This window comes from Zootermopsis nevadensis, unplaced genomic scaffold (assembly GCF_977971745.1).
Source record: "Zootermopsis nevadensis isolate Lab colony 2312 unplaced genomic scaffold, Znev_1.0 Znev_ptg000045l, whole genome shotgun sequence".
Taxonomy (NCBI): Eukaryota; Metazoa; Arthropoda; class Insecta; order Blattodea; family Termopsidae; genus Zootermopsis; species Zootermopsis nevadensis.
Window position 1 is genome coordinate 716,753 of NW_028259177.1, and position 26,889 is coordinate 743,641.

At 36.6% G+C, this 26,889-nt stretch overlaps 1 protein-coding gene across 24 annotated transcripts in view; it reads left to right on the forward strand.

The window, feature by feature from the left end:
• Nucleotides 1-26,889, forward strand: part of LOC147871597 (fatty acid synthase-like) — a 65,944-nt gene that overhangs the window by 38,062 nt on the left and 993 nt on the right. For 15 of the 24 annotated variants that reach the window (XR_015538612.1, XR_015538613.1, XR_015538616.1 and 12 more), the window contains 13 exons: nucleotides 1,557-1,681; nucleotides 2,981-3,099; nucleotides 4,600-4,793; nucleotides 6,863-6,987; nucleotides 8,287-8,405; nucleotides 9,906-10,099; nucleotides 12,169-12,293; nucleotides 13,593-13,711; nucleotides 15,212-15,405; nucleotides 17,475-17,599; nucleotides 18,910-19,028; nucleotides 21,485-21,678; nucleotides 23,413-26,517. Coding sequence is in view for 1 of the 24 variants with exons in the window: in XM_087360699.1 (XP_087216825.1) it covers nucleotides 23,420-23,509 (90 nt within the window). In the remaining 23 variants the exon portion in view is untranslated. Of the gene's footprint in view, nucleotides 1-95; nucleotides 279-1,556; nucleotides 1,682-2,980; nucleotides 3,100-4,599; nucleotides 4,794-5,401; nucleotides 5,585-6,862; nucleotides 6,988-8,286; nucleotides 8,406-9,905; nucleotides 10,100-10,707; nucleotides 10,891-12,168; nucleotides 12,294-13,592; nucleotides 13,712-15,211; nucleotides 15,406-16,013; nucleotides 16,197-17,474; nucleotides 17,600-18,909; nucleotides 19,029-21,484; nucleotides 21,679-23,412; nucleotides 26,518-26,889 lie in introns of those variants that run through there. The other 9 variants (XR_015538623.1, XR_015538620.1, XR_015538621.1 and 6 more) reach the window with 9 other exon arrangements.

Here is a 26,889-nt window from a genome sequence, read left to right on the forward strand (position 1 = left end):
ATTTGTATGTCGTTGTTAATAAGTAGGAGGCTAAATGTTTATGTTTTGTGTTTATACAATTTGGTAAAATCAATGCATTGCTTATATACTTACAGGTAGATTTTGATTAATCGGGTGTTGAGGAGGATATTTGGGCCTAGGAGAGAAGACAATGGGGCGTGGAGAAAACTGCACAATGACGAGCTTAAAAATCTGTACTGCTCCCCCAGTATTGTCAGGGTGATTAAGTCGAGAAGATTGAGATGGGCGGGGCATGTAGCGCGCATGGATGGGACAAGGTGTGCACCGGGTATTGGTTGGGAAACCTGAAGGAAAGAGACCGCTGGGGAGACCTAGACATAGATGGGAGGATAATCTCAGGCAGGATCTATGGGAGATAGGAGTTGAAGGAGAATGGATTTTGTTGGCCCAGGACAGGGTCTAGTGGAAGGCTTTGGTTAATTCGGTGATGAACCTTCGGGTTCGGTAAGCCATCTAGTTAGTTAGTTAGTTAGATTTTGATTACAGTTTGTTATTGTCAGTGTTGGTAAAATTCAATACAATTTTAAGAGCTAGCCGAGATTTTAGGGACCAAACGTAATGTGGTTGCCATGTGTTGCTGCATTTAACAGTACATTGCAATCAGGTCTTTTCTCATTGTGATTATGAATTAATGACTGCTGCCTCCATTATAGCATTATTTGTAGATGAATGTTGACATCGAGGATGTATTAATTGGTACAGCTCTTCTCTGGTTTAAGAGTATTACTGAATGTAATTGCACATTATGTATGAAGCTTCATTCTTTAGGTTTCAAAATCCTAAATTTTTGTTTCTGTAACAATACATGCTCTGGTCCAGTGGTTTTGAAATTGCGGGTCAGAATGAATTGTGAGGGTGCCTTGAAAGGGTCGCAAGCTTAACCTTTTCCTCACTGATTGTTGCATTTGTAACCACACTTGGAGGATACAATCAGGATCTTTGGTTAGCGTATGAACTGTAGTGATCTGATATGAACAGTTACATTATTTAATAAAACTATTAATAAGGTAGTATATTTGCGTCATATTGTGAATTAGGTTGATATTTTAATATTTTTTCCGTCAAATCACAATTTTTAATAAGATAATAAAATATTTAAAATATCATTTCACGTTCCGCATCGAATGATCGATTTACAAATTGGAACGTCTCTTACGACATGTTTCGGTTATATTTAACCGTCCTCAGGTATAAATTAGATTGGTAAATCTAAAACTCGAATTACAATCATTTACAATGTTATGCAGTTTATTGAAAATGTTATTATCAGATTACTCTTATATATTAGAACGAAGGTATTGTTTTTTATATGGCGTGGTTCATCTGATGTTCAATATTAGTCGGTGATGAGTTGATAGAGACATGACGTGTCTAGCGGAAGACATCTAGAAGTATTACTGTGTCGGGTCGAGGTTTAATACTGAATAGGATGTGCTGAATGGCAACTGCCTTGTGAACTGTATCTCCCCTCTTTTATGCATATATCGTGGAGTAATATTACCAAGAGATGGCAGACCAAGTTATCTGAATATTAGTGTTTCAGAAGAGCAGTTGTGTGTGTGATGGGGAACCAGCTTAGGTGGAGTTGGAGATGTGAAGAACCAGACAGAATGAAGCACCTGGAATGTTTGTGACTTGGATAAGGAAATGCATTATTCAGGTATGTTAGGGAGTAGAGTTTATTTACATTCCATAGATCCTTATTAGGACTAAACTAAAGGATGTTGTTCATTGATGAACTTGCAGGCACTGTAAAGCAACAGACTGGAGACGCTGATGTTGCAGCTGTAACTAAAGGAATTCAGACATTAAAGATCCCAAATAGGACAGGTTGTGGGACTAAAGGAATGAAAACTGTAGTAGAAACCAACTATTTATAAATTTTTCCTGTAGTGATGTTGCTTGGAACACAATTGAAGGTGTGATAGCGCATGTAATATAAACAAAAGTTTTGTTCTCACTGTAGACAGTTTTCCACTCTAAAATGAAAAAGATGTTTCTATCAGAAAGATTCTGATGTGTTTTTATGTTCAGTAAGACAAATATAATAGGAAGCATACTGGCAGTTTTAGTTATGTAATGTGATATCATCGAAGGCCAAGTTGAAGGAAAGCGAGGACTGGGAAGAAGACTGATACAGCTAACCGACGATCTGAAAGAAGGAAAGAAGATGAAGTTCCAGGAATTAAAACGAGAAGCTGAGAATAGGGAAAACTGGAGAGCTCTTTTTGGGCAGAGCAATGGACCTGTCGTAAGACAGAACACTGAATAATAATAATAATAATAATATAGTAAAAATTTGTGTCATGGTATTAAGCTTTAGTAAGAATCCTTTACATAAGATTGAATGAAAATACACTTGTTCTAGTCACGCACAACAGAATAGTATTGCGTGCCCACTAAGCAGTGTTATAAATTTGTGTGTAACTAATTTAAAATTGAAATTCATTAGTAAACCACTGTCAGCATAAGGAATAGCTTTCTGTTTCTGTCCATGATAATGTCACGGAGGATATTTACTGACAGACTACCGACGTCCATCTTCTGGCATTCGAAAGAACAGCTTCATTATTGCTTTTCAGGTGATGTCATAGTTATCTTTAGTAATCTTCCACCTTGTCCATAAATTTGTTGGCTCTCCGGTCTGTATTCGGTCCGTGGCCTCCTCGATTCTCCTCTTCCATTCGGTCCTCTGTTAGGTCCATCTGTCCGAGGCTTTGATTGAGGTGTAGTATCTTAATTTGTAAGTATTCCTTTGAGATGGCCTCCGACATGTGTCTAGCAAATCTCGTGTGAGCTGCTTTTAGTCATATTTCTTAATATCCACTTCAGTATTATATCTCATTCTTGTTCTAACCAGGAAGTCTAAGTAATTACCTAGTTGGTGGGCGTGTGCTAGCATTAACAGAGTGACTGTGACTGGTTGTGCTTCAACTGGATATTTCTTGTTATGTTCCAGACAGGCGTTGTTACATCAATGGACAACATTGTTCCTTTTAAGTACCTGCAGTTGCCACAGACAGAGCAAGACAATACAATGGCCTTCCAACTAAGTATTCAACTATTTTCAATTGCCAGGTAATACACAGAATCTGTTACATGCAATATTGTATTCATATTGAATCAATATATATTCATACGAAACAATCTCTACCAAAACGTACACGGAAGAAACTACTGCTGAGCAGACGGACCGAGCTTTAACACGACTTGTGTTCATGGTTCATCAATTTGATGCGTGCTCAAGGTTCTACTAGAAGGACGGTAGATTTATCACCTCCCTAAGCACTGCAGCTTACCTTATTTGATAGAGGAGTCTCAATGAGCTGACCTCTTGCTTCTAAGCAAGCCTCGCTCTTCTTCTATGGCTGTCCGGTCCATATTCCGTCCATGGCCTCCTCAATCCTCCTCTTTCATTTGGTCCTATCCTCTGTTAGGTCCGTCTGTCCGAGGCTTTGATTGAGGTTTAAAATCATCTTCCTTTTTAAAGTGCAACCCCCAACCTGGAGGACCTGAGTACCTGTCTTAGTCTGACCTCTCCCCCCTCGACCAATCTGGGTAGGGAGGCCCTACCAGCAGCTATGCTACCGCCAACATACCAAGCAAGCCTTGCGCCTTCTAAAATTATTTCTTCACATGTGATGGAGTTGCTATCTTGAAATATTAGCAGTCTCCCTTGGAATATTGCTAGTTTTTGCAAAGAACGCAAAGTACCATCTGCACAACAGACAGAACATCGCAGTCTCAAAATTTGGATGTAAGAATTTAAGAATTTGTGTAACATAATTTTGTGAGACAACAAAAACAGTCTCATGTCTTGGTAAATAGCGATACATAAAATACCAAAGGTGTTTCACACGACGTTAAGAAGAATAATGTAGTTGAATGCGTGTGTCGAGATAACGGACGACACTGCATTCAGCGTTAAAAATTGTATAAATATTTATAATTCAGGCTCTGAATATCCAGGTGTGCATTCTAAGCAATAAATTTGAGACAAATAATTACAAATATAATATAAATAGATTATGGATGGATACCAGGTAATATGACACTGTTGTGAGACAGTGGTGATGATGGAAGCCTGTTTGTCCTGTATACAAGGTGTATACTGTCCTGAAAAATGTAATAGAAGCTAGTTGGTTAAATTTGTGGCTCAATTCACAATCATCACAGCTATGCAATTCTTAGAGCATTGTTACATAAAATAAGACAAGCCTTTACAATTTCCAATTGCCTCTGGAATGTGAGTTTACCCACACTCCAAGACACTTCATATTACAAAGTCAGAAAATGTCAGTGGCCTGAAGCATATTTTACTTTGTATCCATATGCAAATTTTTATTTTCATTACGAAAATTCTGATATTGTGCTCAGGAAGGCGGTTGATCGATAACTTTGAAATTAAATGTTTGTGTTGGAAATTTAATTTTAAAATAATTTTTTAACTTAACTGTACTTTTCCAGATCAAATAATAAGTCACAAAATGGTTTGAAATGATCTCTGTTCTTATTTTCTTGAATAAAGAATATTTATAAATTTAAAATGTATTTTGTTGTTCATTGATGAAATCGCAGGCACCGTAAGGCAACAGACTGGAGACGCTGATGTTGCAGCTGTAACTAAAGGAATTGAGACATTAAAGATCCCAAATAGGACAGGTTGTGGGACTAAAGGAAGAAAAACTGGACTTGTCAACGCTTCGGAACAAAATTGCCATTCATTATGATGTGGAATTTAAACCTTCACCATTTCCAAAGAGGCTTTTGAGGTGTGTATAGCCCCATTATATTTTGCATACGATATGTACAGGTAAACTTTGTATGATTTTTTTATGGGATAAAGAATAATAAATATGTTAACATTAGTTTCAAAATGGTTTTATTTGGTTTTACAATAATTCACTCTGATTTGCATTTTTTGGTAACTGGTAAGATTTTAATTGTAAATATTTCAGTGTACTGTTGTCTTTTTCAATTATTTTACCCACAAATCTAAGAACTAAATCAGTTTTGAAGATACGTTGCATGTGAAAATGTGTGCGCTATAATACTAATACGTTTGAATCCAGCAAATACTGAACTTTTCTGCCTTCGTAGACTTTGGACGTCCATGGATATTTGTGTAGCTAGCAGCAAAAATGAATTTCTTCTTGGCTTTTACCTGTTGTCTATCTTCTTTAGGTCAGTCTGAATAATATTAAAACTTTTAATGACTTCCGTGTAAAAAGACCTTTTGCTACTCTGATAACTCAGAATAATGTGATGTTAATTTTCTCACATTAATTTGTATGTTGTTGTTAATAAGTAGGAGGCTAAATGTTTATGTTTTGTGTTTATACAATTTGGTAAAATCAATGCATTGCTTATATACTTACAGGTAGATTTTGATTAATCGGGTGTTGAGGAGGATATTTGGGCCTAGGAGAGAAGACAATGGGGCGTGGAGAAAACTGCACAATGACGAGCTTAAAAATCTGTACTGCTCCCCCAGTATTGTCAGGGTGATTAAGTCGAGAAGATTGAGATGGGCGGGGCATGTAGCGCGCATGGATGGGACAAGGTGTGCACCGGGTATTGGTTGGGAAACCTGAAGGAAAGAGACCGCTGGGGAGACCTAGACATAGATGGGAGGATAATCTCAGGCAGGATCTATGGGAGATAGGAGTTGAAGGAGAATGGATTTTGTTGGCCCAGGACAGGGTCTAGTGGAAGGCTTTGGTTAATTCGGTGATGAACCTTCGGGTTCGGTAAGCCATCTAGTTAGTTAGTTAGTTAGATTTTGATTACAGTTTGTTATTGTCAGTGTTGGTAAAATTCAATACAATTTTAAGAGCTAGCCGAGATTTTAGGGACCAAACGTAATGTGGTTGCCATGTGTTGCTGCATTTAACAGTACATTGCAATCAGGTCTTTTCTCATTGTGATTATGAATTAATGACTGCTGCCTCCATTATAGCATTATTTGTAGATGAATGTTGACATCGAGGATGTATTAATTGGTACAGCTCTTCTCTGGTTTAAGAGTATTACTGAATGTAATTGCACATTATGTATGAAGCTTCATTCTTTAGGTTTCAAAATCCTAAATTTTTGTTTCTGTAACAATACATGCTCTGGTCCAGTGGTTTTGAAATTGCGGGTCAGAATGAATTGTGAGGGTGCCTTGAAAGGGTCGCAAGCTTAACCTTTTCCTCACTGATTGTTGCATTTGTAACCACACTTGGAGGATACAATCAGGATCTTTGGTTAGCGTATGAACTGTAGTGATCTGATATGAACAGTTACATTATTTAATAAAACTATTAATAAGGTAGTATATTTGCGTCATATTGTGAATTAGGTTGATATTTTAATATTTTTTCCGTCAAATCACAATTTTTAATAAGATAATAAAATATTTAAAATATCATTTCACGTTCCGCATCGAATGATCGATTTACAAATTGGAACGTCTCTTACGACATGTTTCGGTTATATTTAACCGTCCTCAGGTATAAATTAGATTGGTAAATCTAAAACTCGAATTACAATCATTTACAATGTTATGCAGTTTATTGAAAATGTTATTATCAGATTACTCTTATATATTAGAACGAAGGTATTGTTTTTTATATGGCGTGGTTCATCTGATGTTCAATATTAGTCGGTGATGAGTTGATAGAGACATGACGTGTCTAGCGGAAGACATCTAGAAGTATTACTGTGTCGGGTCGAGGTTTAATACTGAATAGGATGTGCTGAATGGCAACTGCCTTGTGAACTGTATCTCCCCTCTTTTATGCATATATCGTGGAGTAATATTACCAAGAGATGGCAGACCAAGTTATCTGAATATTAGTGTTTCAGAAGAGCAGTTGTGTGTGTGATGGGGAACCAGCTTAGGTGGAGTTGGAGATGTGAAGAACCAGACAGAATGAAGCACCTGGAATGTTTGTGACTTGGATAAGGAAATGCATTATTCAGGTATGTTAGGGAGTAGAGTTTATTTACATTCCATAGATCCTTATTAGGACTAAACTAAAGGATGTTGTTCATTGATGAACTTGCAGGCACTGTAAAGCAACAGACTGGAGACGCTGATGTTGCAGCTGTAACTAAAGGAATTCAGACATTAAAGATCCCAAATAGGACAGGTTGTGGGACTAAAGGAATGAAAACTGTAGTAGAAACCAACTATTTATAAATTTTTCCTGTAGTGATGTTGCTTGGAACACAATTGAAGGTGTGATAGCGCATGTAATATAAACAAAAGTTTTGTTCTCACTGTAGACAGTTTTCCACTCTAAAATGAAAAAGATGTTTCTATCAGAAAGATTCTGATGTGTTTTTATGTTCAGTAAGACAAATATAATAGGAAGCATACTGGCAGTTTTAGTTATGTAATGTGATATCATCGAAGGCCAAGTTGAAGGAAAGCGAGGACTGGGAAGAAGACTGATACAGCTAACCGACGATCTGAAAGAAGGAAAGAAGATGAAGTTCCAGGAATTAAAACGAGAAGCTGAGAATAGGGAAAACTGGAGAGCTCTTTTTGGGCAGAGCAATGGACCTGTCGTAAGACAGAACACTGAATAATAATAATAATAATAATATAGTAAAAATTTGTGTCATGGTATTAAGCTTTAGTAAGAATCCTTTACATAAGATTGAATGAAAATACACTTGTTCTAGTCACGCACAACAGAATAGTATTGCGTGCCCACTAAGCAGTGTTATAAATTTGTGTGTAACTAATTTAAAATTGAAATTCATTAGTAAACCACTGTCAGCATAAGGAATAGCTTTCTGTTTCTGTCCATGATAATGTCACGGAGGATATTTACTGACAGACTACCGACGTCCATCTTCTGGCATTCGAAAGAACAGCTTCATTATTGCTTTTCAGGTGATGTCATAGTTATCTTTAGTAATCTTCCACCTTGTCCATAAATTTGTTGGCTCTCCGGTCTGTATTCGGTCCGTGGCCTCCTCGATTCTCCTCTTCCATTCGGTCCTCTGTTAGGTCCATCTGTCCGAGGCTTTGATTGAGGTGTAGTATCTTAATTTGTAAGTATTCCTTTGAGATGGCCTCCGACATGTGTCTAGCAAATCTCGTGTGAGCTGCTTTTAGTCATATTTCTTAATATCCACTTCAGTATTATATCTCATTCTTGTTCTAACCAGGAAGTCTAAGTAATTACCTAGTTGGTGGGCGTGTGCTAGCATTAACAGAGTGACTGTGACTGGTTGTGCTTCAACTGGATATTTCTTGTTATGTTCCAGACAGGCGTTGTTACATCAATGGACAACATTGTTCCTTTTAAGTACCTGCAGTTGCCACAGACAGAGCAAGACAATACAATGGCCTTCCAACTAAGTATTCAACTATTTTCAATTGCCAGGTAATACACAGAATCTGTTACATGCAATATTGTATTCATATTGAATCAATATATATTCATACGAAACAATCTCTACCAAAACGTACACGGAAGAAACTACTGCTGAGCAGACGGACCGAGCTTTAACACGACTTGTGTTCATGGTTCATCAATTTGATGCGTGCTCAAGGTTCTACTAGAAGGACGGTAGATTTATCACCTCCCTAAGCACTGCAGCTTACCTTATGTGATAGAGGAGTCTCAATGAGCTGACCTCTTGCTTCTAAGCAAGCCTCGCTCTTCTTCTATGGCTGTCCGGTCCATATTCCGTCCATGGCCTCCTCAATCCTCCTCTTTCATTTGGTCCTATCCTCTGTTAGGTCCGTCTGTCCGAGGCTTTGATTGAGGTTTAAAATCATCTTCCTTTTTAAAGTGCAACCCCCAACCTGGAGGACCTGAGTACCTGTCTTAGTCTGACCTCTCCCCCCTCGACCAATCTGGGTAGGGAGGCCCTACCAGCAGCTATGCTACCGCCAACATACCAAGCAAGCCTTGCGCCTTCTAAAATTATTTCTTCACATGTGATGGAGTTGCTATCTTGAAATATTAGCAGTCTCCCTTGGAATATTGCTAGTTTTTGCAAAGAACGCAAAGTACCATCTGCACAACAGACAGAACATCGCAGTCTCAAAATTTGGATGTAAGAATTTAAGAATTTGTGTAACATAATTTTGTGAGACAACAAAAACAGTCTCATGTCTTGGTAAATAGCGATACATAAAATACCAAAGGTGTTTCACACGACGTTAAGAAGAATAATGTAGTTGAATGCGTGTGTCGAGATAACGGACGACACTGCATTCAGCGTTAAAAATTGTATAAATATTTATAATTCAGGCTCTGAATATCCAGGTGTGCATTCTAAGCAATAAATTTGAGACAAATAATTACAAATATAATATAAATAGATTATGGATGGATACCAGGTAATATGACACTGTTGTGAGACAGTGGTGATGATGGAAGCCTGTTTGTCCTGTATACAAGGTGTATACTGTCCTGAAAAATGTAATAGAAGCTAGTTGGTTAAATTTGTGGCTCAATTCACAATCATCACAGCTATGCAATTCTTAGAGCATTGTTACATAAAATAAGACAAGCCTTTACAATTTCCAATTGCCTCTGGAATGTGAGTTTACCCACACTCCAAGACACTTCATATTACAAAGTCAGAAAATGTCAGTGGCCTGAAGCATATTTTACTTTGTATCCATATGCAAATTTTTATTTTCATTACGAAAATTCTGATATTGTGCTCAGGAAGGCGGTTGATCGATAACTTTGAAATTAAATGTTTGTGTTGGAAATTTAATTTTAAAATAATTTTTTAACTTAACTGTACTTTTCCAGATCAAATAATAAGTCACAAAATGGTTTGAAATGATCTCAGTTCTTATTTTCTTGAATAAAGAATATTTATAAATTTAAAATGTATTTTGTTGTTCATTGATGAAATCGCAGGCACCGTAAGGCAACAGACTGGAGACGCTGATGTTGCAGCTGTAACTAAAGGAATTGAGACATTAAAGATCCCAAATAGGACAGGTTGTGGGACTAAAGGAAGAAAAACTGGACTTGTCAACGCTTCGGAACAAAATTGCCATTCATTATGATGTGGAATTTAAACCTTCACCATTTCCAAAGAGGCTTTTGAGGTGTGTATAGCCCCATTATATTTTGCATACGATATGTACAGGTAAACTTTGTATGATTTTTTTATGGGATAAAGAATAATAAATATGTTAACATTAGTTTCAAAATGGTTTTATTTGGTTTTACAATAATTCACTCTGATTTGCATTTTTTGGTAACTGGTAAGATTTTAATTGTAAATATTTCAGTGTACTGTTGTCTTTTTCAATTATTTTACCCACAAATCTAAGAACTAAATCAGTTTTGAAGATACGTTGCATGTGAAAATGTGTGCGCTATAATACTAATACGTTTGAATCCAGCAAATACTGAACTTTTCTGCCTTCGTAGACTTTGGACGTCCATGGATATTTGTGTAGCTAGCAGCAAAAATGAATTTCTTCTTGGCTTTTACCTGTTGTCTATCTTCTTTAGGTCAGTCTGAATAATATTAAAACTTTTAATGACTTCCGTGTAAAAAGACCTTTTGCTACTCTGATAACTCAGAATAATGTGATGTTAATTTTCTCACATTAATTTGTATGTCGTTGTTAATAAGTAGGAGGCTAAATGTTTATGTTTTGTGTTTATACAATTTGGTAAAATCAATGCATTGCTTATATACTTACAGGTAGATTTTGATTAATCGGGTGTTGAGGAGGATATTTGGGCCTAGGAGAGAAGACAATGGGGCGTGGAGAAAACTGCACAATGACGAGCTTAAAAATCTGTACTGCTCCCCCAGTATTGTCAGGGTGATTAAGTCGAGAAGATTGAGATGGGCGGGGCATGTAGCGCGCATGGATGGGACAAGGTGTGCACCGGGTATTGGTTGGGAAACCTGAAGGAAAGAGACCGCTGGGGAGACCTAGACATAGATGGGAGGATAATCTCAGGCAGGATCTATGGGAGATAGGAGTTGAAGGAGAATGGATTTTGTTGGCCCAGGACAGGGTCCAGTGGAAGGCTTTGGTTAATTCGGTGATGAACCTTCGGGTTCGGTAAGCCATCTAGTTAGTTAGTTAGTTAGATTTTGATTACAGTTTGTTATTGTCAGTGTTGGTAAAATTCAATACAATTTTAAGAGCTAGCCGAGATTTTAGGGACCAAACGTAATGTGGTTGCCATGTGTTGCTGCATTTAACAGTACATTGCAATCAGGTCTTTTCTCATTGTGATTATGAATTAATGACTGCTGCCTCCATTATAGCATTATTTGTAGATGAATGTTGACATCGAGGATGTATTAATTGGTACAGCTCTTCTCTGGTTTAAGAGTATTACTGAATGTAATTGCACATTATGTATGAAGCTTCATTCTTTAGGTTTCAAAATCCTAAATTTTTGTTTCTGTAACAATACATGCTCTGGTCCAGTGGTTTTGAAATTGCGGGTCAGAATGAATTGTGAGGGTGCCTTGAAAGGGTCGCAAGCTTAACCTTTTCCTCACTGATTGTTGCATTTGTAACCACACTTGGAGGATACAATCAGGATCTTTGGTTAGCGTATGAACTGTAGTGATCTGATATGAACAGTTACATTATTTAATAAAACTATTAATAAGGTAGTATATTTGCGTCATATTGTGAATTAGGTTGATATTTTAATATTTTTTCCGTCAAATCACAATTTTTAATAAGATAATAAAATATTTAAAATATCATTTCACGTTCCGCATCGAATGATCGATTTACAAATTGGAACGTCTCTTACGACATGTTTCGGTTATATTTAACCGTCCTCAGGTATAAATTAGATTGGTAAATCTAAAACTCGAATTACAATCATTTACAATGTTATGCAGTTTATTGAAAATGTTATTATCAGATTACTCTTATATATTAGAACGAAGGTATTGTTTTTTATATGGCGTGGTTCATCTGATGTTCAATATTAGTCGGTGATGAGTTGATAGAGACATGACGTGTCTAGCGGAAGACATCTAGAAGTATTACTGTGTCGGGTCGAGGTTTAATACTGAATAGGATGTGCTGAATGGCAACTGCCTTGTGAACTGTATCTCCCCTCTTTTATGCATATATCGTGGAGTAATATTACCAAGAGATGGCAGACCAAGTTATCTGAATATTAGTGTTTCAGAAGAGCAGTTGTGTGTGTGATGGGGAACCAGCTTAGGTGGAGTTGGAGATGTGAAGAACCAGACAGAATGAAGCACCTGGAATGTTTGTGACTTGGATAAGGAAATGCATTATTCAGGTATGTTAGGGAGTAGAGTTTATTTACATTCCATAGATCCTTATTAGGACTAAACTAAAGGATGTTGTTCATTGATGAACTTGCAGGCACTGTAAAGCAACAGACTGGAGACGCTGATGTTGCAGCTGTAACTAAAGGAATTCAGACATTAAAGATCCCAAATAGGACAGGTTGTGGGACTAAAGGAATGAAAACTGTAGTAGAAACCAACTATTTATAAATTTTTCCTGTAGTGATGTTGCTTGGAACACAATTGAAGGTGTGATAGCGCATGTAATATAAACAAAAGTTTTGTTCTCACTGTAGACAGTTTTCCACTCTAAAATGAAAAAGATGTTTCTATCAGAAAGATTCTGATGTGTTTTTATGTTCAGTAAGACAAATATAATAGGAAGCATACTGGCAGTTTTAGTTATGTAATGTGATATCATCGAAGGCCAAGTTGAAGGAAAGCGAGGACTGGGAAGAAGACTGATACAGCTAACCGACGATCTGAAAGAAGGAAAGAAGATGAAGTTCCAGGAATTAAAACGAGAAGCTGAGAATAGGGAAAACTGGAGAGCTCTTTTTGGGCAGAGCAATGGACCTGTCGTAAGACAGAACACTGAATAATAATAATAATAATAATATAGTAAAAATTTGTGTCATGGTATTAAGCTTTAGTAAGAATCCTTTACATAAGATTGAATGAAAATACACTTGTTCTAGTCACGCACAACAGAATAGTATTGCGTGCCCACTAAGCAGTGTTATAAATTTGTGTGTAACTAATTTAAAATTGAAATTCATTAGTAAACCACTGTCAGCATAAGGAATAGCTTTCTGTTTCTGTCCATGATAATGTCACGGAGGATATTTACTGACAGACTACCGACGTCCATCTTCTGGCATTCGAAAGAACAGCTTCATTATTGCTTTTCAGGTGATGTCATAGTTATCTTTAGTAATCTTCCACCTTGTCCATAAATTTGTTGGCTCTCCGGTCTGTATTCGGTCCGTGGCCTCCTCGATTCTCCTCTTCCATTCGGTCCTCTGTTAGGTCCATCTGTCCGAGGCTTTGATTGAGGTGTAGTATCTTAATTTGTAAGTATTCCTTTGAGATGGCCTCCGACATGTGTCTAGCAAATCTCGTGTGAGCTGCTTTTAGTCATATTTCTTAATATCCACTTCAGTATTATATCTCATTCTTGTTCTAACCAGGAAGTCTAAGTAATTACCTAGTTGGTGGGCGTGTGCTAGCATTAACAGAGTGACTGTGACTGGTTGTGCTTCAACTGGATATTTCTTGTTATGTTCCAGACAGGCGTTGTTACATCAATGGACAACATTGTTCCTTTTAAGTACCTGCAGTTGCCACAGACAGAGCAAGACAATACAATGGCCTTCCAACTAAGTATTCAACTATTTTCAATTGCCAGGTAATACACAGAATCTGTTACATGCAATATTGTATTCATATTGAATCAATATATATTCATACGAAACAATCTCTACCAAAACGTACACGGAAGAAACTACTGCTGAGCAGACGGACCGAGCTTTAACACGACTTGTGTTCATGGTTCATCAATTTGATGCGTGCTCAAGGTTCTACTAGAAGGACGGTAGATTTATCACCTCCCTAAGCACTGCAGCTTACCTTATTTGATAGAGGAGTCTCAATGAGCTGACCTCTTGCTTCTAAGCAAGCCTCTCTCTTCTTCTATGGCTGTCCGGTCCATATTCCGTCCATGGCCTCCTCAATCCTCCTCTTTCATTTGGTCCTATCCTCTGTTAGGTCCGTCTGTCCGAGGCTTTGATTGAGGTTTAAAATCATCTTCCTTTTTAAAGTGCAACCCCCAACCTGGAGGACCTGAGTACCTGTCTTAGTCTGACCTCTCCCCCCTCGACCAATCTGGGTAGGGAGGCCCTACCAGCAGCTATGCTACCGCCAACATACCAAGCAAGCCTTGCGCCTTCTAAAATTATTTCTTCACATGTGATGGAGTTGCTATCTTGAAATATTAGCAGTCTCCCTTGGAATATTGCTAGTTTTTGCAAAGAACGCAAAGTACCATCTGCACAACAGACAGAACATCGCAGTCTCAAAATTTGGATGTAACAATTTAAGAATTTGTGTAACATAATTTTGTGAGACAACAAAAACAGTCTCATGTCTTGGTAAATAGCGATACATAAAATACCAAAGGTGTTTCACACGACGTTAAGAAGAATAATGTAGTTGAATGCGTGTGTCGAGATAACGGACGACACTGCATTCAGCGTTAAAAATTGTATAAATATTTATAATTCAGGCTCTGAATATCCAGGTGTGCATTCTAAGCAATAAATTTGAGACAAATAATTACAAATATAATATAAATAGATTATGGATGGATACCAGGTAATATGACACTGTTGTGAGACAGTGGTGATGATGGAAGCCTGTTTGTCCTGTATACAAGGTGTATACTGTCCTGAAAAATGTAATAGAAGCTAGTTGGTTAAATTTGTGGCTCAATTCACAATCATCACAGCTATGCAATTCTTAGAGCATTGTTACATAAAATAAGACAAGCCTTTACAATTTCCAATTGCCTCTGGAATGTGAGTTTACCCACACTCCAAGACACTTCATATTACAAAGTCAGAAAATGTCAGTGGCCTGAAGCATATTTTACTTTGTATCCATATGCAAATTTTTATTTTCATTACGAAAATTCTGATATTGTGCTCAGGAAGGCGGTTGATCGATAACTTTGAAATTAAATGTTTGTGTTGGAAATTTAATTTTAAAATAATTTTTTAACTTAACTGTACTTTTCCAGATCAAATAATAAGTCACAAAATGGTTTGAAATGATCTCAGTTCTTATTTTCTTGAATAAAGAATATTTATAAATTTAAAATGTATTTTGTTGTTCATTGATGAAATCGCAGGCACCGTAAGGCAACAGACTGGAGACGCTGATGTTGCAGCTGTAACTAAAGGAATTGAGACATTAAAGATCCCAAATAGGACAGGTTGTGGGACTAAAGGAAGAAAAACTGGACTTGTCAACGCTTCGGAACAAAATTGCCATTCATTATGATGTGGAATTTAAACCTTCACCATTTCCAAAGAGGCTTTTGAGGTGTGTATAGCCCCATTATATTTTGCATACGATATGTACAGGTAAACTTTGTATGATTTTTTTATGGGATAAAGAATAATAAATATGTTAACATTAGTTTCAAAATGGTTTTATTTGGTTTTACAATAATTCACTCTGATTTGCATTTTTTGGTAACTGGTAAGATTTTAATTGTAAATATTTCAGTGTACTGTTGTCTTTTTCAATTATTTTACCCACAAATCTAAGAACTAAATCAGTTTTGAAGATACGTTGCATGTGAAAATGTGTGCGCTATAATACTAATACGTTTGAATCCAGCAAATACTGAACTTTTCTGCCTTCGTAGACTTTGGACGTCCATGGATATTTGTGTAGCTAGCAGCAAAAATGAATTTCTTCTTGGCTTTTACCTGTTGTCTATCTTCTTTAGGTCAGTCTGAATAATATTAAAACTTTTAATGACTTCCGTGTAAAAAGACCTTTTGCTACTCTGATAACTCAGAATAATGTGATGTTAATTTTCTCACATTAATTTGTATGTCGTTGTTAATAAGTAGGAGGCTAAATGTTTATGTTTTGTGTTTATACAATTTGGTAAAATCAATGCATTGCTTATATACTTACAGGTAGATTTTGATTAATCGGGTGTTGAGGAGGATATTTGGGCCTAGGAGAGAAGACAATGGGGCGTGGAGAAAACTGCACAATGACGAGCTTAAAAATCTGTACTGCTCCCCCAGTATTGTCAGGGTGATTAAGTCGAGAAGATTGAGATGGGCGGGGCATGTAGCGCGCATGGATGGGACAAGGTGTGCACCGGGTATTGGTTGGGAAACCTGAAGGAAAGAGACCGCTGGGGAGACCTAGACATAGATGGGAGGATAATCTCAGGCAGGATCTATGGGAGATAGGAGTTGAAGGAGAATGGATTTTGTTGGCCCAGGACAGGGTCCAGTGGAAGGCTTTGGTTAATTCGGTGATGAACCTTCGGGTTCGGTAAGCCATCTAGTTAGTTAGTTAGTTAGATTTTGATTACAGTTTGTTATTGTCAGTGTTGGTAAAATTCAATACAATTTTAAGAGCTAGCCGAGATTTTAGGGACCAAACGTAATGTGGTTGCCATGTGTTGCTGCATTTAACAGTACATTGCAATCAGGTCTTTTCTCATTGTGATTATGAATTAATGACTGCTGCCTCCATTATAGCATTATTTGTAGATGAATGTTGACATCGAGGATGTATTAATTGGTACAGCTCTTCTCTGGTTTAAGAGTATTACTGAATGTAATTGCACATTATGTATGAAGCTTCATTCTTTAGGTTTCAAAATCCTAAATTTTTGTTTCTGTAACAATACATGCTCTGGTCCAGTGGTTTTGAAATTGCGGGTCAGAATGAATTGTGAGGGTGCCTTGAAAGGGTCGCAAGCTTAACCTTTTCCTCACTGATTGTTGCATTTGTAACCACACTTGGAGGATACAATCAGGATCTTTGGTTAGCGTATGAACTGTAGTGATCTGATATGAACAGTTACATTATTTAATAAAACTATTAATAAGGTAGTATATTTGCGTCATATTGTGAATTAGGTTGATATTTTAATATTTTTTCCGTCAAATCACAATTTTTAATAAGATAATAAAATATTTAAAATATCATTTCACGTTCCGCATCGAATGATCGATTTACAAATTGGAACGTCTCTTACGACATGTTTCGGTTATATTTAACCGTCCTCAGGTATAAATTAGATTGGTAAATCTAAAACTCGAATTACAATCATTTACAATGTTATGCAGTTTATTGAAAATGTTATTATCAGATTACTCTTATATATTAGAACGAAGGTATTGTTTTTTATATGGCGTGGTTCATCTGATGTTCAATATTAGTCGGTGATGAGTTGATAGAGACATGACGTGTCTAGCGGAAGACATCTAGAAGTATTACTGTGTCGGGTCGAGGTTTAATACTGAATAGGATGTGCTGAATGGCAACTGCCTTGTGAACTGTATCTCCCCTCTTTTATGCATATATCGTGGAGTAATATTACCAAGAGATGGCAGACCAAGTTATCTGAATATTAGTGTTTCAGAAGAGCAGTTGTGTGTGTGATGGGGAACCAGCTTAGGTGGAGTTGGAGATGTGAAGAACCAGACAGAATGAAGCACCTGGAATGTTTGTGACTTGGATAAGGAAATGCATTATTCAGGTATGTTAGGGAGTAGAGTTTATTTACATTCCATAGATCCTTATTAGGACTAAACTAAAGGATGTTGTTCATTGATGAACTTGCAGGCACTGTAAAGCAACAGACTGGAGACGCTGATGTTGCAGCTGTAACTAAAGGAATTCAGACATTAAAGATCCCAAATAGGACAGGTTGTGGGACTAAAGGAATGAAAACTGTAGTAGAAACCAACTATTTATAAATTTTTCCTGTAGTGATGTTGCTTGGAACACAATTGAAGGTGTGATAGCGCATGTAATATAAACAAAAGTTTTGTTCTCACTGTAGACAGTTTTCCACTCTAAAATGAAAAAGATGTTTCTATCAGAAAGATTCTGATGTGTTTTTATGTTCAGTAAGACAAATATAATAGGAAGCATACTGGCAGTTTTAGTTATGTAATGTGATATCATCGAAGGCCAAGTTGAAGGAAAGCGAGGACTGGGAAGAAGACTGATACAGCTAACCGACGATCTGAAAGAAGGAAAGAAGATGAAGTTCCAGGAATTAAAACGAGAAGCTGAGAATAGGGAAAACTGGAGAGCTCTTTTTGGGCAGAGCAATGGACCTGTCGTAAGACAGAACACTGAATAATAATAATAATAATAATATAGTAAAAATTTGTGTCATGGTATTAAGCTTTAGTAAGAATCCTTTACATAAGATTGAATGAAAATACACTTGTTCTAGTCACGCACAACAGAATAGTATTGCGTGCCCACTAAGCAGTGTTATAAATTTGTGTGTAACTAATTTAAAATTGAAATTCATTAGTAAACCACTGTCAGCATAAGGAATAGCTTTCTGTTTCTGTCCATGATAATGTCACGGAGGATATTTACTGACAGACTACCGACGTCCATCTTCTGGCATTCGAAAGAACAGCTTCATTATTGCTTTTCAGGTGATGTCATAGTTATCTTTAGTAATCTTCCACCTTGTCCATAAATTTGTTGGCTCTCCGGTCTGTATTCGGTCCGTGGCCTCCTCGATTCTCCTCTTCCATTCGGTCCTCTGTTAGGTCCATCTGTCCGAGGCTTTGATTGAGGTGTAGTAAGTGATCAGTATCTTAATTTGTAAGTATTCCTTTGAGATGGCCTCCAACATGTGTCTAGCAAATCTCGTGTGAGCTCCTTTTAGTCATATTTCTTAATATCCACTTCAGTATTATATCTCATTCTTGTTCTAACCAGGAAGTCTAAGTAATTACCTAGTTGGTGGGCGTGTGCTAGCATTAACAGAGTGACTGTGACTGGTTGTGCTTCAACTGGATATTTCTTGTTATGTTCCAGACAGGCGTTGTTACATCAATGGACAACATTGTTCCTTTTAAGTACCTGCAGTTGCCACAGACAGAGCAAGACAATACAATGGCCTTCCAACTAAGTATTCAACTATTTTCAATTGCCAGGTAATACACAGAATCTGTTACATGCAATATTGTATTCATATTGAATCAATATACAGTGAAACCTCGATGCATCGTTTTCGGCGGGGGTGGGAAATAAAAACGATGAATGCGGGAAAACGATAGATGCGGGAAAGCATTAAATTTTTTAAAAAAAAACTGTTTCTCTTTCAAAGTTACTTCTTTCTACCAAAAAAGTCTTTAATGGACAACTGGTTTGTTGAAACTTTACGTTTTAGACCAAACAGAGCACTTTCCACGTTCAAAATGTTTTCTTCGTCACGTTCACTAATATTAAGCGCATAAAAGAACGACTTCACTTTCGCCAATGCAGCGTGTGCTTCGGCAAAACTCGGCAAAGCTTCGGGCTCGCATTCGTCGTCTTCCTCTTCCTCACCACTCCAACCCCTTTTGCGGACAATAACAGGAAGAATGGAAATACTATTACTGCCGAACTCAACGAAGACCCTGAACCGCTGGAAACGAGATGAACCAGAAGAATGAAAAGTGCCGCCAGCCTTTCCTATGTACTTGTAATAAAAGCATTTGTGAAGAAATTCACACTGCACATGCCATCTGGCATCGCTGGAACGAAATATGAGTGCACCCTAATTAAAATCGTAAAATTTCTGGCAATGAGCACCGCCATTCACTCCAACTATCACCCCTGCACCGCTGACACTCATTCCAAAAGAATGTGCTGGTTGGGCGACATAACAGGTTATCGCTACTGTGTATTCCAAAAACATTGTGCGTCTTTCGGTATTAATTTATCTCAAAACCCAGCATTTTAAATTCTCAGAAACGATCATTGCGGGAAAATTGTGGGACGGGACTAAGATTTTTGAACGATCGATGCGATAAAACGATAGTTCGAGGAACGATAGAAGCGGGAAAATGTAACATTATTTTATATGGGATGTATTCGGGACCGAACAAAACGGACGATGCATCCGGGAAAACGATAGTTCCGGGAACGATGGATAGAGGTTTCACTGTATATTCATACGAAACAATCTCTACCAAAATGTACACGGAAGAAACTACTGCTGAGCAGACGGACCGAGCTTTAACACGACTTGTGTTCATGGTTCATCAATTTGATGCGTGCTCAAGGTTCTACTAGAAGGACGGTAGATTTATCACCTCCCTAAGCACTGCAGCTTACCTTATTTGATAGAGGAGTCTCAATGAGCTGACCTCTTGCTTCTAAGCAAGCCTCGCTCCTCTTCTATGGCTCTCCGGTCCATATTCCGTCCATGGCCTCCTCAATCCTCCTCTTCCATTTGGTCCTATCCTCTGTTAGGTCCGTCTGTCCGAGGCTTTGATTGAGGTTTAAAATCATCTTCCTTTTTAAAGTGCAACCCCCAACCTGGAGGACCTGAGTACCTGTCTTAGTCTGACCTCTCCCCCCTCGACCAATCTGGGTAGGGAGGCCCTACCAGCAGCTATGCTACCGCCAACATACCAAGCAAGCCTTGCGCCTTCTAAAATTATTTCTTCACACGTGATGGAGTTGCTATCTTGAAATATTAGCAGTCTCCCTTGGAATATTGCTAGTTTTCGCAAAGAACGCAAAGTACCATCTGCACAACAGACAGAACATCGCAGTCTCAAAATTTGGATGTAAGAATTTAAGAATTTGTGTAACATAATTTTGTGAGACAACAAAAACAGTCTTATGTCTTGGTAAATAGCGATACATAAAATACCAAAGGTGTTTCACACGACGTTAAGAAGAATAATGTAGTTGAATGCGTGTGTTGAGATAACGGACGACACTGCATTCAGCCTTAAAAATTGTGTAAATATTTATAATTCAGGCTCTGAATATCCAGGTGTGCATTCTAAGCAATAAATTTGAGACAAATAATTGCAAATATAATATAAATAGATTATGGACGGATACCAGGTAATATGACACTGTTGTGAGACAGTGGTGATGATGGAAGCCTGTTTGTCCTGTATGCAAGGTGTGTACTGTCCTGAAAAATGTAATAGAAGCTAGTTGGTTAAATTTGTGGTTCAATTCACAATCATCACAGCTATGCAATTCTTAGAGCATTGTTACATAAAATAAGACAAGCCTTTGCAATTTCCAATTGCCTCTGGAATGTGAGTAAAATTAATTGTTTACCCACACTCCGAGACACTTCATATTACAAAGTGAGAAAATGTCAGTGGCCTGAAGTATATTTTACTTTGTGTCCATATGCAAATTTTTATTTTCATTACAAAAATTCTGATATCGTGCTCAGGAAGGCGGTTGATCGATAACTTTGAAATTAAATTTTTGTGTTGGAAATTTAATTTTAAAATAATTTTTTAACTTAACTGTACTTTTCCAGATCAAATAATAAGTCACAAAATGGTTTGAAATGATCTCAGTTCTTATTTTCTTGAATAAAGAATATTTATAAATTTAAAATGTATTTTGTTGTTCATTGATGAAATCGCAGGCACCGTAAGCCAACAGACTGGAGACGCTGATGTTGCAGCTGTAACTAAAGGAATTGAGACATTAAAGATCCCAAATAGGACAGGTTGTGGGACTAAAGGAAGAAAAACTGGACTTGTCAACGCTTCAGAACAAAATTGCCATTCATTATGATGTGGAATTTAAACCTTCACCATTTCCAAAGAGGCTTTTGAGGTGTGTATAGCCCAATTATATTTTGCATACGATATGTACAGGTAAACTTTGTATGATTTTTTTATGGGATAAAGAATAATAAATATGTTAACATTAGTTTCAAAATGGTTTTATTTGGTTTTACAATAATTCACTCTGATTTGCATTTTTTGGTAACTGGTAAGATTTTAATTGTACATATTTCAGTGTACTGTTGTCTTTTTCAATTATTTTACCCACAAATCTAAGCACTAAATCAATTTTTACGATGTTTTGATGATATGTTGCATGTGAAAATGTGTGTGCTATAATAGCAATACATTTGAATCCAGCAAATACTGAACTTTTCTGCCTTCAAAGACTTTGGACATCCATGGATATTTGTGTAGCTAGCAGCAAAAATGAATTTCTTACCTGTTGTCTATCTTGTTTAGGTCGGTTTGAACAATATTAAAACTTTTAATGACTTGCATGTAATAAAGACCTTTTGCTACTCTGATAACTCAGAATAATATGATGTTAATTTTCTCACATTAATTTGTATGTTGTTAATAAGTAGGAGGCTAAATGTTATGTTCTGTATTTATACAATTTGGTAGAATCAATGCATTGCTTATATACTTACAGGTAGATTTTGATTAAAGTTTGTTATTGTCAACATTGTAAGTGTTGGTAAAATTCAATACAATTTTAGGAGCTAGCCAAAACTTTAGGGACCAAACGTAATGTGGTTGCCAGGTCTTCCTACATTTCACAGTACATTGCAAGGAGGACCTTTCTCATTGTGATTTTGAATTAATGACTGCTGCCTCCATTATAGCATTATTTGTAGATGAATGTTGACATCGAGGATGTATTGATTGGTACAGCTCTTCTCTGGTCGAAGAGTATTACTGCAAATTATGCATGAAGTTTAAAGAATGTTGCCTTCAGTGTTAAGGTTTCAAAATCCTAAATTTTTGTTTTTGTTACAATACATGCTCTGGTCCAGTGGTTTTGAAATTGCGGGTCAGAATGAATTGTGAGGTTGCCTTGAAAGGGTCACAAGCTTAACTTTTTCCTCACTGATTGTTGCATTTGTAACAACACTTGGAGGATACAATCAGGATCTTTGGTTAGTGTATGAACTGTAGTGATCTGATAAGAACAGTTCCATTATTTAATAAAACTATTAATGATAAACTGTTTGCACAGCTTTATTCAGTCAGACTTTCATACATCATTTTTCTGTTTTGACATGTTTCTACTATACCAGGTGATCTTATGGCAGTAAATACTAAATGTATGATAATTCTTACAACAAAGATAGGATTGACCTGTTCATTTACAGGTTTGGGTCCATTGCATGAGCTTTATATAAACTATGTTTATTTGTCATAAGAGATATTTTGTTTTGAGGTTATGTGCATTGTTTTTTATAACAATAAATATTCAAATTATATAAGTTGAAATATAAACTTATAGTATGTAGCATCTAGCTTTCTTGAAGTTAACGACATTTCCAGGTGCTAGCATTGTTAAGACACAAGTAGTTTGGTCTGTAATTTCAAAAAATCTTGGTGTTAAAATGTTATTGCACAGTGTAGAAGACTAGGCTGCTTCAATTATAAACATGTATTTTATGCAGATTGTGTATGTTGTATTGAATTTTTATGCTTATAAATATATCATGTTTCTCTATGTTTCTAGTTTTGTTAGAACTACTGTTGAAACTGTATAACATTTTGTGTAATTATACATAATTCCTTATTTCAGACGTGCAATGGAAGAATTCAGGCGGAAAAATTTTCCTGATCGATATCTAGCTTTTAATGGGAGGAAAAACTTGTACAGTACTCGAGAGCTGCCAGAGGTATGTTTGGTTTAATTTAACAAGTGTAAGCTGTTGCTGCTGGTAATGTTGATGTGGATGTAAAGACATACAACTTGTGATGGAGGCAGTACGCTCCTTTGAAACATTGATCAACTTGTACCAGACTAAACAGTGCAACATCCCAGAAGACAGCCATCTTCATACTTATCGTTGTGAAAGTCTCAAGTTTTGCCATATCAGAGTTAATTTAAAAAGTTAGTTTCCCTTTGTATCACTGTAACTTTGTCTTCCAGTGTATGTGTTGTAAAATTTATAAGTGTTCAGTTCTGAACATTATGGTACATACAGCTATTGAAAGTGATACTGTGATACTCTGTAGCAAAGAACTAAAGTATTTTTTTCTTCAGAAAACTGAAAGTTTCATGGTGCATGATGATGAATCTGTTAGGGTTAAAAAGTGTGAGATTACCATCAAATACACACCCCAAGTTGATTTTGGATCCCTCTCTCCATGCATGAGCAGTGAACGTACACTGGAAATCCCACAGAAAGCTATTCAGATTGTGGATGTTGTGCTGTGCAATGCACCATCTTTGCATGGGTAAGTAGTTAATTAGCTGTTTTGTGACTCTTGGTGTACCAGAAACATCTGATTGGTCTGTAAGGTATTCATCAATACTGTGTCAGTTACAGAGATTGTGTAGTGTCAAATGAAGTGGGTAGATAACTAACTAACTAGATGGCTTACCGAACCCGAAGGTTCATCACTGAATTAACCAAAGCCCTCCACCGGACCCTGTCCTGGGCCAACAAAATCCAGTCTCCTTCAACTCCTATCTCCCATAGATCCCGCCTGAGATTATCCTCCCATCTACGTCTAGGTCTCCCCAGCGGTCTCTTCCCCTCAGACGTCCCGACCAATACCCGGTGCACACCTCTTGTCCCATCCATGCGCGCTACATGCCCCGCCCATCTCATTCTTCTCGACTTAGTCACCCTGACAATATTGGGAGAGCAGTACAGATTTTTAAGCTCGTCATTCTGCAGTCTTCCCTCTTAGGCCCAAATATCCTCCTCAACACCTGCAATCTGTGTACATACATACATACATACATACATCTTTATTACATTTAATGGATCCATAAGTTAGTCAGATGACAATAGGATGTAGAATAAGTCATACTAATACAATACATGTTATACAAATACAAGTCATACTATTATATAAATGTCACAAAAATACAAACAAAGGATAAATTACGACTTACTTGTAGACATTAGGAATTCATCGACAGAGTAAAAGGAGTGTGTAATTAAGTATCTTTTCAATGCTGTTTTAAATTGTGCCTTTTTATTTACAAGACTTGAGAGATTAGATGGTAGACTGTTGAAAATTTTGATCCCTGCATAATATGCACTCTTCTGAAAACATGAGAGGTTGGCAATTGGTCTATGAAGCTGATTTTTATTCCTTGTGTTGACACTGTGTATAGCAGAATTAGTTTGAAAGAGTTCTTGGTTATTTAAAATAAAATTCATTAATGAGAATATGTATTCACAAGATAGAGCTAAGATCTCTAATCTCTTAAATAGACTTCTACATGAATTCCTAGGTTTTACACCAGCCAATAACCTAACAATTTTCTTTTGTAAAGTGAATATCTTTTTGATGTTTGATGAATTTCCCCCCAAAATTATTCCATATTTCATTAAAGAGTAAAAATAGGCAAAATATACTGATCTGAGTGTGTCAGAGTTGCTGACATGCAACAGAGATCTAACTGCGTAACATGCGCCACTTAACTTAGGTATCAGTTTATCAATATGATTAATCCAATTTAGGTGATTATCAATTTGCAAACCCAAGAATTTTGTGTTTATTGACTCTTGTATATACTTCCCATTATAACCAATACTTAAAACACATTGTGGTGAGTTATTTGTTATAAATTTTATTATATTCGTTTTATCTAGATTTAGGGCCAGCTTGTTAGCAGTAAACCATTTACTCATATGAGACAGAACTATGTTTGATGTTGAACAGAAATCATCAAAATTTTTATTTGAAATTATGACGCTTGTGTCATCAGCAAATATTATGGGTTCTGTTAAAGTATTTATTGTTTTTATTGTTGGAGGAAGGTCATTTACATATATTATAAAAAGCAGGGGCCCTAAAATTGACCCTTGGGGAACTCCATGTTTTATTGTTCCCCAGTTTGAGAAAAAATTTCGTTTGTTTTTAGGTGCTTTTAATTCAACCTTTTGCTTTCTAACTGTTAAATAGGAACTGAACCATTGCGCTGCTATTCCTTGAATGTCATAAAAATGCAATTTATCCAACAAAATTTCATGATTTACACAGTCAAAAGCTTTTGCTAAATCACAGAAAATTCCTCCAACATGCATTTTTTGGTTAATAGATTTAAGCACATTGTCTGTTAGCTTGAAGGCTGCATCTTCAGTGGATACACCTTTCCTGAAGCCAAATTGTTCCTGGACTAATATGTTGTTAGCATGCATATGATGACTTAATCTATTGTACATAATCTTCTCAAGCACTTTAGAAAAGGCAGTTAAAAGTGAAATTGGCCTGTAATTTGTCATATTGGTTTTGTCCCCTTTCTTGTACAGTGGTCGTACTACTGATATTTTAAGGCGGTCCGGGAAAATGCCTGTGTATAATGAGTGATTACAAATGTGGGTTAATGGACGACTAATTAAAGCTGAACAAGCCTTCAAAATTTTACTTTTTATTTCATCATAACCTGTTGAGTTTTTTGATTTGAGGGAATTTATTACACTTTTCACCTCAGTTTCGGTGGTTGGAATGATATTAAGGCCAGAAAATTTTACAGGAAATGCAGCTTTTAAAATGGAAACAGCATCTTCTGTCCCTGTTTGATTTAAATTTAAGCATTCAGTAATTGTTAGAAAAAACTTATTGAAGGCATTAGCCACTGTTCCAGGATCATTTACTTTTTCATTGTTTATTAGAAGAGATGGCATCTGTTCTGATAAATATATTTTTCCTGTCTCCCTTTTTATTATGTTCTATGTTGTTTTTATTTTATTGTCTGATTTTTCTATAAGTCTACTGTAATGCTGCTTTTTAGCCTCTTTTATATGTGTATGTGTTTAACTGATTAAAAGTAAAACTCCAATAAAAGATATAAGTATGTAAGTATGGATGTGAGTGAAATTACTGAAAAGGCATTCTGAGATTTTCAGTTTGTATAAATAAGGATAATGTCTTTACAGTAAATTTTACAAGTTATGTAATTCCATTTCATAATACAAGAGGAAATCTACCACCTCGGGTTGACAAGAGCAAAATGATTAATAAAAAGTAATCCCAGTTAAGCCAGAGGTGGCAGTATGATCATCAGCTCATCAAGAGACTTTAGGTAAACTAAATG